The 19,021-nt window shown below is 36.7% G+C and overlaps 1 protein-coding gene across 3 annotated transcripts in view; it reads right to left on the bottom strand.

Moving 5' to 3' along the window:
• Nucleotides 1-19,021, bottom strand: part of TCF12 (transcription factor 12) — a 350,291-nt gene that overhangs the window by 212,431 nt on the left and 118,839 nt on the right. For 2 of the 3 annotated variants that reach the window (XM_075897314.1, XM_075897315.1), the window contains exons 5-6: nt 14,238-14,306; nt 1,765-1,867 (exon numbers count right to left, since the gene is read on the bottom strand). In XM_075897314.1, coding sequence (XP_075753429.1) covers nt 1,765-1,867; nt 14,238-14,306 — 172 coding nt within the window. The remainder of the gene's footprint in view (nt 1-1,764; nt 1,868-14,237; nt 14,307-19,021) is intronic. The other variant, XM_075897316.1, reaches the window with a different exon arrangement.

Raw genomic sequence — 19,021 nt, 5'->3', positions numbered from 1 at the left:
ATTCCCTCTTCAAAGCAATCTCAATGGAGGCTTCTTCTCAAATCTGTACTAATGATGTAATTCCATTATGTTTAATAGAATCATCTAGTCATTTTAAGTAAAACTGAAAAGCTAGGATGATACAGTAAGGCCAATAATTTCTATGCTTATTTAAAATTCTACTTAATTTAGGAAATGGATGGTTCAACACAAAACAAGGACTCATGAAGTGTCTCCTTCTTTTGCACTACCTATTTAAATCTAAACCTGCTATGTAATATAATCATTTTGTAGAAATAAAGCAAAGAAAAGCATTAAAACATGTGACTAAAAAGCCATATATACCCTTGATCGGTGTTTTGCTCATGCAATAAATACATTTAGATACATCTCTTTTCAACCTGAGGCCAAGAAAAAATCTGATTGTTATATGAAACAATTAGGGAAAATATTTTTCTCCTGGCATGCTAATAGCACACCACAAACTTCATTGACTTCACTGATCTTCAAATATAGCACTACTGATCTATTGATATGGGCTATATATTTTCAGATATATACACAAACATACACACAGTTATTTTAAAAGCACAGTAATATACTGTGAGATTCATAAGTGAGGGTTAAAATGATATCTGCTTTTAGGAATAGCTACATTGTGGTATCAGACTGTCTGCTTCTATACTTTGCAGTAGTAAACAAAGACAGCGCAAAGTAAAAAGATTTCCAAAAGAAACTGCAGACCACCAGGATTTGGATTTAGTTAATCCACTTAGATTAGCATGGCTGTGTCTTAAAAGGACAATACTAAGATCACAAAATAGGTCACATACGCAAGAAACAAAATATATAAGTAAAACTATGTAACTATACACATCCAAAGCAAATGACAGAACCAACGCTAAATTTAAGGCACAAACTAGACAGCATTTGCACCAAGACAATGCTCTGCCAAACAGTAAATATTTGAAATTGATATTTTTAGGCCACAAGCTCAGAAGTGGAAAAGGGACAACCATTAGTACACTAAAGTGTTCTAGCAATAATGGTATTTAGGCACAAAAACAACTTATTCAACAGTTAGACTGATCATGTGTCGCTTTCTTCCCAGTTTGACATATGTTCTGAGTTTCAAAAGCAAAGGCTGGGGGGAACCACAGGCATTGAAACAGTCACAGCTAGAGTTACTGTATGTATGTAAATCACCATATATCAAAAGGAATCTATGCTGCATGTTACAATCTTAATTTTGCTAGGATATCAAATGCAAATATCACCAAAGAAACTGACATTTGAAAAGAGAATATGCAAGCGAACAATGAGAAGGACAACAGTAAAGTGTTACCTGGAAAACTATCTACAGTAAACAGGTAAATCAGCATTCTCAATTTTTAGAAACAAACACCTAAGTTTCTTAGAAAGTGCAGAGGAGTGACAAATATTCTAAATTTTTGCAGTAGGAAAAACAAACTAACTTAAAATCAGTCTTTACAAGTGCTTTGTCTTCAAGACTGTAAGAAATCAGTTTATCCCTACCATTCTAAATCAACTATCTAAAATATTGACACTTCAGCCTCTTTCCAAAATCATGGATCATGTCTCTTGCATTCAGAAAGCTGCATTTTGGAGCATCTTCCTCTATGTAAAAAGATTTAGATAGTTACCACAAGAAATGCAGTAACTTCCAGATGCTTGATGTGCCAGGCCTAGACAACTGGGATAAAAAATATCTCTTTCTGACCAAAGAAGCTTTTAGGGCCTACTCACAAGGAATTACCTACTTACCCATCAGATTCGAGTTCATGAAAGGTGTCGGGGACAATCCTTCATGGGGCCCTAATCGACTGTCATTCAAGTGATCACCATAATGAGGACTGTCTGCAAAACCCTAAGGAAAAAAAAACCCAGAGTATTAAACAGATTATTTGGCAGCCCTGCTAATTGAGTGTAATGACACTCTCTTAATTAAATGTATAGAGTTGCAATTGGTCATTCATCATAAAGTTGGCTTTAAAGTCTGAATATCTTGTGGAAAACACACTCTGCCCGTATTTCATACTGTTTGACTCCTCTCCCCATCCCACTGGAATAGAGGATACATCATTTTTCAGCCTTATAAGATGTGTCTCCATTGATAAAGTTTCCAAAAATTTAATAATACAGAACTATTTAATTTTTTGGTGCAGCTACAGCACTATTGCTTCTCAAGAAATGTATAGTGCTAGGCTTAAATTATTATTGAGTCTGTTTAAAGGTTTCTGTTGACATTTTCAGGTACAAGGTCTGGCATGAGGAAAAAAATGTATTTCTGTCACCAAGAAGAGGAAATACTGCTCCCCCTTGGAAAACTAAATGAAGGTTATAGATGAATAGGCATTTTAGTGTTATTAAGCATTAAATGCCATTCTTCATCTACAACAGGTCTGCTTACAAGAACTGATTCAGCTGAGAAACCCTGTTCTGCCACCTGTCTTCCAAACAACCATCCAAAAGCAAAAATTATTTGCACTCTTTCTAACATTAATGTAGCTAACCAAATATGTTTGGAAAGATGACTTGTGTCAACAGGAAGTATTGGCTTATCTGATAGCTTGCTCCGGAACCATGAGGAGAACAAGCAATAGATGTAGCAACCCCTTTAATGATTCAGGCTGCACATATTGTTCCATTAAGGCAATTATTAAATTTCCTTCCATGTAGGTCAGAATGCTTTCAACTTTTTCAAACAATATTGAGGAAACAGCTAGGAAAATGCTGTTCACCACAGAGATTGGTCATACGTATATCTTGTTAAAGGATTACAGTGCAGCAGAATAGAATCCTGCCTTCAAAATTACAAGTGCTTCATAATCACAGTTTTGCATAATATTCAGTAAAACTTTGCTTAACTCCAAGTGTCTAGCTATTCAATTCTTTAAAATTTTCTCATAATAAAGGCTACAGAAATTTAAAGCAGAGCTCCAAGCAAGGGGAGAAAATTGCTCAGGCTCACAGCAACCAGAAACCACCCAGAATCCCCTGGGACTATAAAATCATCAATCACTGAACATTTATCATTTTCCAGACTGCAGGCTCACATTCAAGACGACATTAATGGGGCTGAAACAGGCCTCACTATCTTTGCAGGCGTGCTGTCAGTTCAACCAAAGGGCTAGTGACTGAGGGCTAAATAACTGTCAAATCACTACAACTGCTTATGGATGCATGTCACAACTCCTTCTGCTATTCTACGTTAAAAGTAATCTTCTGGGAGTCCCAGCTCCCAAATGAATCTTTGGCTCATTCTATCTACTTCAGAATCAGTGACACACATGTGACAGACATTCAGAAAGAATCTTACTGACATTTACAACTTGGTTATGACCATAAGGATGTCCTCTGGTAACCATGACCTAGCCCTGTCTGTCAGACAGGCAGCATGTAGCAGCAGCTGCCCAGAAAATAGAGTGGCTTGTAGCTAAGGTCACCACCTGGGGTTTATTTTTGTGTTGAAATGAAACAAAATGTTAAATGTGCCAAATGAAGAAACAAAGGATTTTATATATAATATGTGGCTTATGTAGTAATCTCCAAGATGCCTGTTTAATTCATCAGCTTGTGATCAGACAGTGAAAAAGAAATCCGAGGAAAACTGATATCAAGTACACAACAACCATTTTACAAGACAGCACTTAAATAAGTTTTAAAAAGAGAGAAGAACCTGATAAATACATTCCATATACTACACATAGAAGAAAACATAGCAACCTAGGCCAACTGCGGAAACCTTAATCCTATAAAGAAATTTTTTTAAAGGATTCCATCTTGTGTGTGAAGAATATTCTTCTTAACCAACACTAATTTCACCAGACACCATAATTTGGGTTCTTTTATTAAGAGTGACAAATCCCTATCCAATACGCAGGGCTAACTGTTCCCAAGAACAAAGTTAAAATCAAATACTTTTTAGGGATTTTCTGGGGGAGGGAGGGAGAGAAAAAGGATTAAAAGAACATACTGCGAGTTGGAATTTACAAAAGACTTTTACCCTTCTCTCGATACTTCAGAAAAAGTGATTCTTCAAGATTCCATTTATTTCATTCATTAGACTTGTTTCCCTTCCATCATGAGCACCACCCTCTAATTATAAGACCCTCAAACATACTGCTATAGTACTGTACACATTAACTGCTCCTATTTAGTTCCAAGTTGTTCTAAAAGTGTTCTTCCAAATATTTAATGCCATGATTAAACATTCAAAAGTCTATTTCAAAGTGTATTTGTAGGCATCCAGCATACCACAGACTGAGCCCAATTCTCCATTATACTGCATATTGTACAGTTATTTACATGTGTGCAGAATATAAACTGCACCTAATGGCTGGCTGTCTCCCTCTGCTGGCTAGACTAAGCACAGACTTTTATTGAACATACTACAACCGTTGAGATTAAATATCTGGACACAATTTCAGTGACTGTTACTGGTCCTTCAGCTCAAGTACTGGAGATCTGTGGTTTAAGACCCAGGGATCTTCAGTTCAAAACCCACAGATAACTCAGCCAGGACTTCATCACAAATTAGGGATGTTAAATATCAATTAATTGATTAGTTGAGTAACCTCATGAATTCTAATCAGTTAGTCGACTATTCTATAGTCCCTGGGGGCAGGGCCAGCAGCTAGTGTGCTCAGGCCCCACTCTCAAGGAGCCTTCTGCAACTCTATGCTGCTGCCCACTTTATCAGAAGCAGCAACATGGAGTGCCAGGCAGGAACTGGTAAGTGAGGGGAGCCAATTTAAAAACCAGCTCCCTTCGCAGATTGGCTGCCTGTCACCCAGTGCTGCTGCCCCTGGTAGAGAGACAGCAGCATGGGGTGGCAGCAACCCGTCTGGGGAGGGGTGTGTCTGAGCTCCCGGACCTGGCGCAAGCTGGAACTAAGCCAGGCTGCCTGCCCGCTTGGCTCTTAATATACTTTAAACGTAGAGCAGCAGCAGAGGTAGCTTCTGTACCTACCATGAGGAAGGACTGAGCCAGGCTGCCTGCCCGCCTTGCTCCTAATACACTTTAAATGCAGAGCTGCAGCAGGAGGAGGTCCTGGACCTATTGCAAGCCAGGACTAAGCCAGGATGATGGGCAGACTGCTAAAATATTTGCTGGTGGAGGAAGAGGGAAATGCATGTAGTGTACAGCATTTACTGATAAGTTTTTGCTTATCAATTAATTGACTACACCATTACATCCCTGTTACAAATTAGTGCAAAGCTGGTGTAAAATTCTACCATTCTGATCTGATAACATTTTACACATAACATGTAAAAGAAATCAAGAATAATTATAAAATACGTTAAGAGGAAATTGATGTAAATTGAAATAGAGACTTCCCCACAAAATATTTGTCCTTTTATACTTCTGTAATTGTGTGTAGAATTCCTGGTCTTTAAATATCTATTGTTCATTTAGACAAATTTGTAAAGTTTTATATGCAAGAGCTGTAACCTGTCATGTATCTTGACACCTTACACAGTTCCAGCAATGTCATTGTAGGCTGAGAATTCATATTATTAAGTAAGAAAACAGAAGGTGGCACAGACTCAGCAACACACAAAATAAAATTGCTATGCAAATAAGAATGCTACTTCCTATGATTTGATGAATATCCTTCTATTATAATGACAACTCAAACTGGTCAAATAATCTCTGGAGTTCCTCTGGCATGGCTGAGGTCCCAAAAATATCACTTTCTGGATGGCACTAGCCACTGGAACTTAAGGCTTTTTTTTGTTGGTGTAGGGTTTTTTTTGGGGGGGAGGGGGGTTATTGTGCAAGCTGGTGCCCAAGGCAGCCTGAATTTCAACAGAAACACAGTCCTTCTTTGTAACTGCCAAGCCAACATAAGTAACCATTCAGACTACAACAGGCCTTCAAGTGTCTGCAGCTAGGCTTGCTGGTATGTGACTAGAGCAGTGTTTCCCAATTTTATTTGGCCACGGAACCTATTTAAACTCAAAAGAATTTTGTGGAACCCCTAATAACAGTATTATATATGGAGCTGAAAAAGTAGACCACGAATAAGTAAGGATAATAATAAACAAATGCTAAACAAGGTCATGAGATCGACACAAATGAAAATTGTTTTCAATAAAATTCATAAATGCTTACTATTAATTATTATTTTTTTAATAATAACATGTTATTGTAATGGAATTTTCTCACGGAACCCTTATTTTCACTTCGTGGAACCCCAGGGTTCCCCGGAAAACCATTTAGGAAACACTGGACTAGAGAAAGATTAGGGCAGGATTTTCTGAAGTGTGCTCAGTGGAGCCCTAGGGCTATGGGTCTCTAGGGGAAATAGAGAGAAAATATTTATGATATTTGTATGACTCTGTTATTTTGATACTAATTTTATTATCATTTTCTTTAAAAATATATATAAGAAATATACAAGAAATAAAAATAGAATTCCAAAACTTTGTTCATTTATTTGGGTATCCACTGAATTAAAAATAATATTTTAAGGCCTCCACCAAAATTTCAGGACCCCGTAGAGCGCCATGGCTGAAAAAAAGTTTGGGAAATCCTGGACTAGGGAGTAACAAGAATAAAACATAAATCAAAGGCCTTGATCTTCATTTTAACTGTTTTATCTGAAGTCAAACAGTTACTTTATCTACATATCTATCAATATTATTTAGATATAGGCAAGCTTCTATTCTTTAACACTGCGGATTGGAACAGCTGGTGAGCCAGAGGAAAAAAAGACATCTCTTAAAACAAGTAATTTGTTTCATATAAATGCTTGTGCCAGTGCATGGGAGTCACAGCTAACTAAACTAAACAAAGAGCAGCATAACAGCCATAAAATAATATCTCACATCAACATGATACCAGAATTTCCAAACTATAACGACCAAAATCATACCGATTTTACTGAAAAATTCAGTGCTTTCCTTAACAATGAACACAAATCCATTTCACAGGAATCTTTGCCATTTTCCTTTACCTTCATCCAAGCAGAAACTTCATTCCAGAACTCTCATAACTATTTTGAACTGCAAACCAAAAATGAACTCATTTTCAGATGCTATGTGTCTAATTTGCTTATTTCTTCTGTGACTTAATTTTATTTGGAAATTCCACCTTCTCATATCATTTTCCTGACTCCATGGGTCATCTTAAGCCATATGAAACAAATGTTTATAAACCATGGTAACCTTGCTGAGTCTATCTGGCATGAATACAGTTAGGAAAAAAATTAAGTGAAGCAATTTAAGGCACACTCCCAAGGTTGGAAGGTCTTACATTGTATTTGCTTTTAATAAGATTCAATCTTCTACTGCCAAGTTCTGTCTGATTCTATGAATGAGGTTCATAAGTAAAACATATCAATGACTACAACATGATTTCATCCATCTGTTACATCTCATCTTAAATTAATATTGTAAACTACTTGAATTGTCTCTCAATATACATGTTTGTATGGTTCCTAGCAAAATGGGTCCCCACAACTTTGCTGGGACCTCTAGTTATAATAAAATCAATTTTAGTGCTTTATAGATTCTACAAATACTCAGTGGCTAGCTTGTGAAAAATCAATGTGTGCAAAGACCTACTACAAATAGTTACACTTAATTGCTATGTCTGTCTGCTATGTTCTTCTATTTTACTATCTGCTTACGCAAAACCCAATCTTAAAGTGACTTCAAAAATGTCAAACTGCTTATACACATATAGCTTATAAGTACAGTTATACAGGTATAATTGCACCTACACTAGAGTTTTTACTGATGTATCTACATTGGTAAAAATTAAACAGTTATGCCATAACCAATATATTTATATTGGTAAAATTTGTATGTATACACCAGATCTTAGGAACCTAAGTCCCGTTGACAATCACCTTTGAAAATGGGACGCGTGCTTTTGAAAACTTTACCCTGGATATTTTGGGTAAAATCCTGGGAATTAACAAGATCAGATTTCACTTTTAAAATTTAGACAGATTTAATTACACCCACATGCTGGCAGTCTGAATTAAGTAATCTAAACCGAGTTACACAAACCTGACTAACAATATGGCAATCCAACTCTGCTAAAAAAAAGTGGGAGGTAGAGAGAGAACAAAACAAAAAAAGTTGTTCAAATATTCCCTGCTCCATGCCCCTCGCCAGACTTTACACCCACTTCTTCTTCACTTCAAAACACAAGCTACTAAAGCCTAGTCTGTCCCAAGTTATGCTATTTCAGAACAGAATATTGGACAGTAAATAATATTCTTTTTCCTAAACTCACTCAAGGCAGCAAATTTCTTTTTGAAGTGCAAAGTCACACATTTCACTTCATTGTTTAGTAAAGAGAATGCAGGAGACATGGACAACTACAAAGTAGTTTGCACAAAGAACATACACACACTAGTACGTGACTTTCTTGCCATCATTACTCAGCAATAATTTGATATTGTAGAGTCAAATACATTATAGCGTAGCTTTTTATTTTCAAATCCTCTAAACTAGAGCAATCAGCTGAGTTCCAAGTTCATTTGTTTGTTTGTTTTCCCCGCCTTCCTATACAGGATGTTGGAGACAAAGCAAAACCTAACCCAGCTGTGCCTTCTAACTGAGCCTCAAGGATTCAAGCAGGTAGCTGGCTTTTTGGCTACTTGTTTAATAAAGTGTTAGCATTTAAATGATCACAGCTATGCTCTGAAGTTAACATTCAATTAAAATGAATGGCAGAGTTCACACTTCTACTACTGTTTCAGTCAGTATATGTCTTTAGTTTAAAAAACACTATCACACACAAGTAGTTTGCAGCTGTGAAGAACATGGGAGATATCTGTATAATTTACAGAAACACTGTGTGTATCGCTGTTTGGTTACTATGGAATGACTGGCTCTATGAAACGCTAAGGCCTAAAACTTAAATTGACATCACTATAAGGCTCAAAGCTGTGAAAAATTTCAGGCCCTATGCAACACAGTTAGGTCAACTTAACCCCCAGTGTAGCCAAATTACTTTCTAAGGGTGAATTTACTACACTGAAGAAAAACTCTAGCTGCAGCTGTACCTCTGTAACACTAATAGTGTAAACACATCCTGACAGGTTAATTCCAGTCCACCTGGAACTCCTCCCACCTCCCCAGCAACCAGGTAATGACTAATTAAATTACTGATGCACAAACAGACTACATAGCAAATCCACCAATGAGAGTCTACATTCGACTCCCTGGAGACATGCGTAAACTGGAGAGACCAGATCCAGATGAACATACTGAGAACATAGTTGGTAAGCAAGAGGACTATAATCTGGTTACCCAGTCTATGAGTGGAAATGAATTGCTTTGTTCCACACAAAGATGTACAGGTAGGTGCCAGTCACTTAGAAGTAGTGCCCATAAAGAGACAGTGGGGTCAACATGTAGCTCACCCTGGAACTGTAACACAGGTATTACAGATGCCTCCTTAGAAATTTGAAATTTCTATTGAAGTTGTATACATAAAGAAAGATACATGTCAAGAACCTTTGTGTACATTTTTATTCTAACAATACTACTGTAACAGATCTAAAATTTCATTCATAATCAACAAACATTAAAGACTAGTTCAAGCTACAAAACACAATTCCCATCCTCAAGCAATTTCCTCCATGGCTGACCCTAATGTTGTTTATTATTAAAAACAACAAGAGACAGAGACGCCTCCGTTGTAAGTATGTCACCTTCCTCTTTGCCCTGGAGATCAACCGCACTACACTGATGATATGCCTCAGTTCCAATTGCCCAAGGTGGAAAAACCCCAATGATCTCATACTGCAGCAAAGTACCGATACTAACACCTCAGGCTATACATTTTAACAGAATGTGAAATATTCTAAGAGTCTCACAATAATGGTTAGTAAACATTTAATATGAGTAACAGACTCAAAGACTTTCTCAAGTGAAAAAAATAAAAATGGAAACAGATGGACATGGAGGTGACATGTTAAGGGTTCATTTGAAAACAATGCTGACATGTTTCAACAAGACTTATTGGCTCCACATTACAAACATATATTTGACATTATCACCTCAAATAAATGCTAGAGAATGATTATCAGTCACCATTATAAATGGCTGCAGAGTAAAAATCTAAACAGTCAGGTTCAAAGATAATGATTCACACTGTGTACGACACTTAGGGCACAGCTAGACAGCGGCGCTATTTCGGGATACTTCCGTTATTCCGAAATAGCATTTTCCGCATCTTGACAGCGCGCCCGTTAGTTTGAAATAGCTTTCAAACTAACAGCCCACTATTCCAACAACCCTGTAAACCTTGTTCCATGAGGATTAAGGGACCTTTCGGAATAGCTCTCTATTTTTACATTAACTCAAAATAAGCTATGCAAATTGCATCACTTTTTTCAAGATAAGAGTGTAGTGTAGATGCACCCTTACAGTCTGAAAGCTAAACACAGTATTTAACACTTTCTATCAGAAGATACCAAGATTAAATGTTTAAAGTTCAGTATAGAATTAGTCACACATGACTTCTCAGCCTGGAGATTGTGAACACTTTCCCCTTCTAACTAACCATACAAAATGGCAGACAGGAAACTTTTTTCCTGGTGTTACACAGGATTTTGATAGAAACAAGGTTGAGAATGAATATATTACTTCATAAATAAGGAAACATATAAACTCCTCCCTTATAATCAAAGTTAACTGAAAATCCTACTTTTCATCCCGTTTTTGCTTACCTTGCCAGTCCCCAGCCTTTTTAATCCCAGCTCACTATTGTCTGTCTCTATTATTTGGTATTCTGTCTTTCCTTGGTAGAATACCACTTGATCCACAAATCTGCTATGCAGTCTCAAACTGTGATAAAGTAAGTGCCCATGAAAGCTCATGATACCTTCTACACGTTTTGTTAGTCTTTAAAGTGCTAACATACTATTTGTTGTTTTTTAAGTTTATCCTGTACAGACTAACTTGGCTACCCCTCTGAAGCTTATAAAGTATTTTGTTAATGTTACAGATACTATGTTGAAACAGATAAGCAGCTTCTCACAGAGGAGAAACATAGAACTAGAAACCTATGCACCCTCCATATTTTAGAACTTTGGAGAATGAATTCAAACAATTATTCACTGAAGTACTCCATTTTGGAACTGTCATAGATTCCCCCTGGTTTCTGAGTCAAAAGTTACACTGAAGTTGTAATGATTTAGAGAGCCACTGAATCTAGTTATCCCAAATACCCAATTGTACCTTAAAAATCTCCTACACTGAACACTCTATTAAAGCAGGAAAAGGTTTATTTGTCTCTTTCCTAAGAATCATACGCAAAGAACTATGTTTTATTGTTGGAAACTAATCTGCAAACAGAATTCAATGCTTCACTCGATACTCTAGGAAATTATTATATATATATATGAAACCTGCACACTGAATTGAAAAACTGAATAATATAGCCTTTCAACAAAGCTTGGAAAACTCTGGGGAAAAAAACTACACGACAAACTAGCATATTAACAAATATGTCTGAGATATTTAGATACCTTCACATGGTGTTTGGAGACTATATTTTGGCACTCAGTGTCTAGAAACATGTATCAAATTAATTACATAAACACGTTACGTTACGTTTGGAAAAACCTCTTGACCCTTGAGTGCAGGAAGTTTTGTTTGTTTGGGTTTTTTTAAATAGAATTTCATACCAGATAATCTTTTCAGGTACAAAATAATAAACTAGAGGAAGCATATAAACAGCAAAAAACAAAAGGACAAAAAGGACACAAACACAATAGACTAGATAACACTTACTGGAGTTCTGTATCTCTCTTGTCTTGCTTTGCTATTTAACAGCTTCCTCTCTCGTTTTGTACCTGAGATTAAGAGGTATAAAACACTATTTCAAAACTTGCTATCTTTTCTTGATACTGTTTTTGATTTCTTACCAAATTAAAATGTACTATTGGTGTAAAAAGTGAAGTCAGATGGAAACAAACTATACCCCTTTGGCCTCTAAAATATATTTTCAGCTATTTCAGACATAATGATGGTTAGGCCATACAATCTGTTGATGCTAGAGTACGGTCTAAATTTATTGTAGCCACCCAACTCTGGTTTCATGTAGTTTTACACGACTGTATTTAGAAGGAACAGTTACGGTGTATGTATATATATATATATATATAGGGGAAGAAAACTTTTTTCCTAGAAGCACAGAAAGAAAAAATGCATACTTATTATCAAAATTGGTTCCCAACTTGAACTATACTGAAACACGTATTCATTTATTTATTACATTTAATAGTACTTATTTTATCATATGTGCCAGAACTGCACACAAACACTTGCAACTTAGATTCCAGGAAGAAAATATAACAGTTAAATTATGGCCTAGGTTTTTGCCTATTAAATACTAAAGAAGCCTACCACAGGGAGAAATGGTTGATTTTAGTATTTTTAAATATTTTTCCTTTGGAGAGACACATCTGAACAGATGCAAAACAAAGTTGTTCCTTTTATTAAACAGGCATTGTTAGAACAAAAACAAAGAAAGCATCAAGCACACAGGTGTTTAATTCACAAAAATAAAAGATATCATTATTCAAAGTGCAGTAAATACCATAGTAGAAATAGAATAACCTTTAATTAAAAGGCAATGTTTATCCGAGACACAGAAATTACACCAATTTGTTCCCATGATATGAGTTTTCTTCTATAAAGGACAATACACAAAGAAGTGGAAATGCTGGATATTGGTAGGTATATCATTACTAGAAGAATAACTCTTGAGAGTGAAGGGCCAAAATCTCACAGGATTCAGTTGACATTTCCCTCTGTTAAGTACTACAGAATTAGGGTCTAAGTGTTTTTAGCAAGACTTTCAAAGAACAACTTTACATCTTTTTAGAACAGAAGGCTGCAACAGTGCAAATGCAAAGGATACTGAATCCAAATGAAAAAAAAATAATTCTATGTTACTCTTTAAGGCAAGGGTGGGGCCACCAACCCACAGGAAAATCAGTCGGAGGCTGCACACAAATGAGAAGCAAAGCAAGAAGTCTCTGACTAAGAAGGAAAAAGGCACTCCTCACATCCTCACACTCCCTTCGCACATCAGAGCCGGGGGTGGGGGGGGGAGGCTAGTAGATTTTGTATGTTCCAGCCCTCTGGGTGGCAGTGGGGCTGGAGCACCAGTGTGGGCTCCCCAATGCGGGGGTATCTCTGAGCCTTGGGGGCTGGATCCAGGCAAGCTGAGGGTCACATCCAGGCCCTGGGCATGAAGTTCCTCACCCCTGCTTTAAGGAAGCACCCAATACATGCTAATAAGCATTGGGGCACATGTAGCGCATGCAAACATCACTATACTTATTCCTTTACATGTGACCTAAGATTCATGGGAAAACACACAATCCAACAGAAAGAAAGGTTAACACATCATCATAAATAAGACTTCAGTGTAATCATCTGAAAGACAGGACAGACGTCAGAGTTTTGCAGAGTTCCACTAGACCCACTAATTACCATTTCTGATTCATTCCTGTAAAAGAGAAAGTCTTTATGGCCAAGGCAATCATTTCTTATGATTTTTTTCATAAGTATTTACAATGAAAAACCCAGTTGAACATCTTGTTCAGACAGGGAGCAATCTAAACTGATTGCCACAGTTCACTATACCAGATTTAGCATGTTATGGGTTTAGGATTTGATACAAATGTTCACAGGTCCAAAACTATGTCATTTTAAGCACTCGTTTGAATAAGAAATTTGCATCTATAACAGAATTGACAATCATGAACACCTTATATTTTGTACACAAAAGTTGCCTGTCTTGATTTGTGCCCCTTTTTGCATCCCAATCTGAGGTTATCACAGTAATATTGTGATACAAGTTCTCCCTAATTTGTTTTACCTAATAGGATGATAGTCAACATTCCTAGATTCACAAATGTGAACTGGGGTGTGATGGGATGTGAAGTACAGGCAGTAAAATGACTGCAAAATATACATTTTCAAGCTTATTTGTTAAAATGTATAACTAAATATGTAGACTAGGATTTTCTAAGGAGGCTAAGGGACGTAGGTGCCTGACTTCCATTGACCGTCATTTCATTTCCAATGGGAATTGAGTTCCTAAGTCCTTTAGGCACTTTTGAGAATCTCAGCCACATTCTGTCACTGATTTAGAGTCAAACAGTTAAGTCAATGTACTCTTTTAAAGGAAAACTCCCGCATGAGGCTACAGGAAGATAAATCACACACTCAAATTAGAAACAGATTAAGCAGTACCTCTTGAGGTTTCAACTTTTCTATGGCTGTGGAGATGTCTGAGCTTTTTCCATGGAGACTGCCATTTTCCTGTAAACATGCAAGTAGTAAGAATAATTAGGACATGACTGAACATTCTGTATTGAAATCAATGGGAAGAGCACTGGACTCTGTTTCAAAATGTTAAAATAGAGACAGGTGAGTTTAGTTGTTTTCTTTTAAATTTGTATTGTTTCTTTAGTTTATCACTAGACAAGATCTAGGAACCTCAGAAAAAAGCATAACCTGTACCATTATGCCTGCTCCCTAAAAACAGTTTGTCTGATCTTCATTCCCAAAACCTAGATTAGCACACTCAGAACAAGTTTTTCTCATGCTTTGTAGCCCGATTTGTCCTCTGCTCTTGTTAGGGTACAGAGCGTAAATCATGTTATCCTCATCTGAAATACTTGGACATCAACCAATACCAAATAAAGACTCGCAAGCTAAAATAAAATTTTACACCTAAACAAAAGCAAAAAAACCCACAAACCATACCCACAAGACACACACACACAAACTTATAAATAAATATATAGTCAGTTGTCTTTAAACTTGCTACATTAAGCCCAATGCTTTCCCATTGATTTCAAAGCAGAATGGAGTTTCTCCCTGTCCTATTTTTTGCAGAAAGATGTGGACACCATGGAATAAGTTCTATATTATAGCACTTTTAAGTAGACAGTAATAAATCATAAACCATAAATAAAGTTATTGATTTTTGAGAAAACAGCACTGGAGTATTCCTTTAATACACATGAAGATGTTATTTACGCGTAGAAAGAGCAGACAACACGAACAGCTACGCCTCATTCAACATTTCATACAAAAATATAAAGAAAACTCCGCCCCCTCCTTTAAATATTTTCATATATGCAATGAAAGAATGTCATACTGGATCCAACTACATTCACTACACCTTTTGAACTTTCTGGAATTGATTTGGGTATCTAATTATCACCATAAACCAAGATAGTCATCTGATGTGCACATCATTTGCTCTGCCTCCTTACTATTCTGCAACTGCAGAGGACTCTGCCTGATGCACATAGTTCTGGATGCTAAAAGCTTGCATAGGGAGAATTCCTGGGGCACCTTCTGAGGCCACCACATGGTGCTGTGGGTAGAATATGAAATTGCTGCTCCACTGGCCATTAAACTTGAATGCAGAAGCAGCACTGCACAAGCAGCCTAAGGAGACACAGCTACTCAGAATGCCCTTCCCCAAAGAACTGTTATGGTCAGCCCTAGAGTCACACTGTATGTTGGATAATGGATTAGCTCTGTTTATAAAATTAACTTCCAAAAATTATGCAAAAAAAAGTAGCATAAAAAGATCTGTTCCGAAGTACAATTTGTAACAAGAACATTTAACCAAAGTCTTGGACTATTTTACACTTTCTTTTTTTAGAGCTGGATCCTGTTGTCCTTATTCTGGCAGAACTCCCAACTGAAGTTAAAGGAATTCTTGCCTCAAGGGCCACAGGTTCTTAAACACTGCAAGAAATAAAATGAGTTTAATAAGGAGAAAAATACACAAAAGATTATACCATCTGGGGCTCACTATAATTTCTAATGTTGTTTCATTTCCAGTTGAATACAGTCTTAAAAGAAGACCTTTTCTATACACTGTTTTCTAGTCTGTGTATTTTTACCTTAAAACTAGGTTCAGCAGAATTTGATTTTTAATTTTGTATAATTTTGACAGATATCAATTTTTAAAAAGTTTTTAAATCAAATTTGCATCTACTTAAATTTTCACACAGGCATGAAATTATGGGACTTGTGTGTCATACAACTGATTACTGTATACGTTGAGATTCAAAAAGTTAAACTTTATAAATTATTAAATTACAAATTGTCTACATCACATGTCAAACTATACAAAATAAATATTCTTAAATCAAATCATACCAATTTCTACTAGTCCATTTGCAACAAGCTAATTCAAAGCCTAATGCACTGTATTTTAACTTTAATAAGTCCTGAAAGCAGCATTTTTCTTAATTTGCCTATCTATAAAATTTTGATCACCATCAATAGAAATATTTTTCATTAGTTTGTGTGTTTATGGTGAAATCAATGTTTATCAACATTTACAGGAAAAAAAAGCATGAACGCACTTGGAAGCACATGTAATTCTATTTTATTCATCCAAAATTCACCCAAGACTTACATTTGCATGAGCACATTCAGAACCCTGATTTTACGTTTTCTTAGATGTTCATAGAACTATGTAACAAACCCATGGTGACATATCCTAAATTACTGTTACAGGACAATATGAAGTATTTAATAGTATGACAGGAACAGCAGAATAAGGATTTAAGGCCACATTCTGCCAACTTTACCCAGGTTTAATATTATCTTTGAATAGGCACATTAATTTTACCCAGGTTCAGTATTATCTTTGATAGGCAAATTAACATATCAGAGAGAACCTTCCCGTGGTAAGCATGATTATAATAAGTGAGTAAAAATGGCAGGATTTGATTTAAGTTATTGAGGAGTTTCTGTACAGCTCAATCCAGGCTTACATTCATGGTTCTTTCAAAGCCTTAAGAGCAACAAAATTAATTAATTTCTTGTCCTCCCACTAACTTCAGGCATACTATGACATCAACATCTGTATTTTCCAACTTTGGTGTGTAATTCACGTATGCCTGATGTTTGACCAACACATAAAGGTTTTAATTATCTGCTTCATCTAAAAGCAAAGTTTCAACTTCATATTATTAGAAGAAGAATCCATATATATGTGACACTACAAATTCAGACACAGGTGATCAACATAAGATACACAACCAAAGCAGCACAGGCTCGAATCCTAGTAGGGTAATTCAGCATTTCAATAATTAATAGCTATATAAAAGTTTTTCACTTAGAATTATCAATGTGTTCAAGACACACAGGAAAAAAAATACCAATACGTGACTATGTATATGGTGCCATTTCAAATGTAAAAATGACTACAGAGTCATTTGTAACTTTGTGTCTTAAGTTACAAATTCTTTAAAAGTTGCTATACAAAGACATACAACATGTTCTACAATTTCCATGTTGCAGAAATGAGGTAAAAATTGTAACATGTTAAGTACCATGTAAAACTACCTCAGACTTCACTCTGGTCTACGCTATAGACCTTAGTCGCTGCAAAGCATCATACATCAACCTAACTCTAAGCAACTATGCTAAAATGTTGATCCGATCAACGTAACTCGGCTTCTGCATTGACTTAACTACCCATTCATGAGACCTGCAGTGACACCCCTACCAAATTCATGGACCATTTTGGTTCAATTTCATATTCATAGGATTTTTAAAAATCATAAACTTCATGGTTTCAGCTATTTAAATATGAAATTTCATGGTGTTACTATTGTAGGGTTCCTGACCCAAAAAGGAGTTGGGTGGGGATCACAAGGTAATTGAAGGGGGAGTTGTGATTCTGTTATCCTTAATTCTGCACTGCTGTTGATGGCAGTGCTCCATTCAGAGCTGGACATCTGGAGAGCAGCAGCGGCTGGCTGAGAACATAGCTCTGAAAGCAAAGCAGCTGCCAGCAGCAGCCAAAAAGTAAAGATGGCATGGTATGGTATTATCAACCTTACTTCTACACAGCTGCCTGCAGAACTGGGCCCTTAGTCAGAAGCCACTACGCTCTGACCACCCAGATCTGAAAAAGTAATATAGAAATAAGGGTGGCATGGTATGGTATTGCCAGTCTTACTTTTGCACTGCTGATGGTGAGGTACCGCCTTCAGAGCTGGGTGTCTCACTAACAGCTGTCAATCTCCATCCACCCATATCTGAAAATAACACAGATCTAAGGGTGGCAATACCTCGACCCCCCTCAAATACCCTGGCAACTCCTACAGCAAACCCTCTTTAGGTCAGGACCCTCGATTTGAAAAATACTGGTCTCCCCATATAGGTTTAAAGCGCAAAAAAGACCAGATTTCACAGCCCATGATATATTTTTCATGGCTGTGAATTTGGTAGGGCCCTACACACAGGTTGATGGGGTGTCAGTTGTAGACACTGCACTGCTTACATCAATTGTTGCTGGCTTTCAGAAGCCATCCGACAATGCCCCACACTGACATTTCAATCGGCACAAACACTCCTACTAACAATGCACAGCACTGACAAGGAGCATAGTGAGGATGTGCAGAAGCAAGTTAGTTACTGCCATAGCTATATATTGATGTAACTTAGATCTTTAAATGTAGATATATCCTTTGTGAAAGCAAGTCATTTTTTCCCTCACCATATGAGTCTAAAAATAAAATGGAGAGACTTGTAACATTCCTTTTACAAACTTCAAGCAGAAGAAAAATACTCTCAGATTTCAAGTATCATTTCTTTATTTAAGACATACCTGGTCTCATATTCTGAGCATGACCGGAAGCTAGAATTCCTGAGTTCTGATCCTGTCTCAACCACTAATTCCATCTGTAACTGACCTATACCATAAGATCATCCAGAAACTTCAGCTGGTGCAAAATGCAGCTGTCCACTTGCAGAGCAGTTCTCACACAGAACATGTTGCATCTGTTTTCAGGCACTGCACCTACTTATATTTCAGGCAAAATTTAGGATGCTGTTTTTAACTTCACAGGCTAAAATATGGTTACCTCTGAACCTGTCCTTCTCCTTTTGCAATCCCACATCAACAGAGATCATCTATGGTCATGGTGTCCAACACACTAGCCACCAGCCATGTGTGGCTATTTGGCCAGTTGAGTGTGGCTCATTTGCTATAG

This window comes from Pelodiscus sinensis, chromosome 14 (assembly GCF_049634645.1).
Source record: "Pelodiscus sinensis isolate JC-2024 chromosome 14, ASM4963464v1, whole genome shotgun sequence".
Lineage (NCBI taxonomy): Eukaryota > Metazoa > Chordata > Testudines > Trionychidae > Pelodiscus > Pelodiscus sinensis.
The sequence above is the reverse complement of the archived record's forward strand: the minus strand, read 5'-3'. Positions and strand labels throughout refer to the sequence as shown.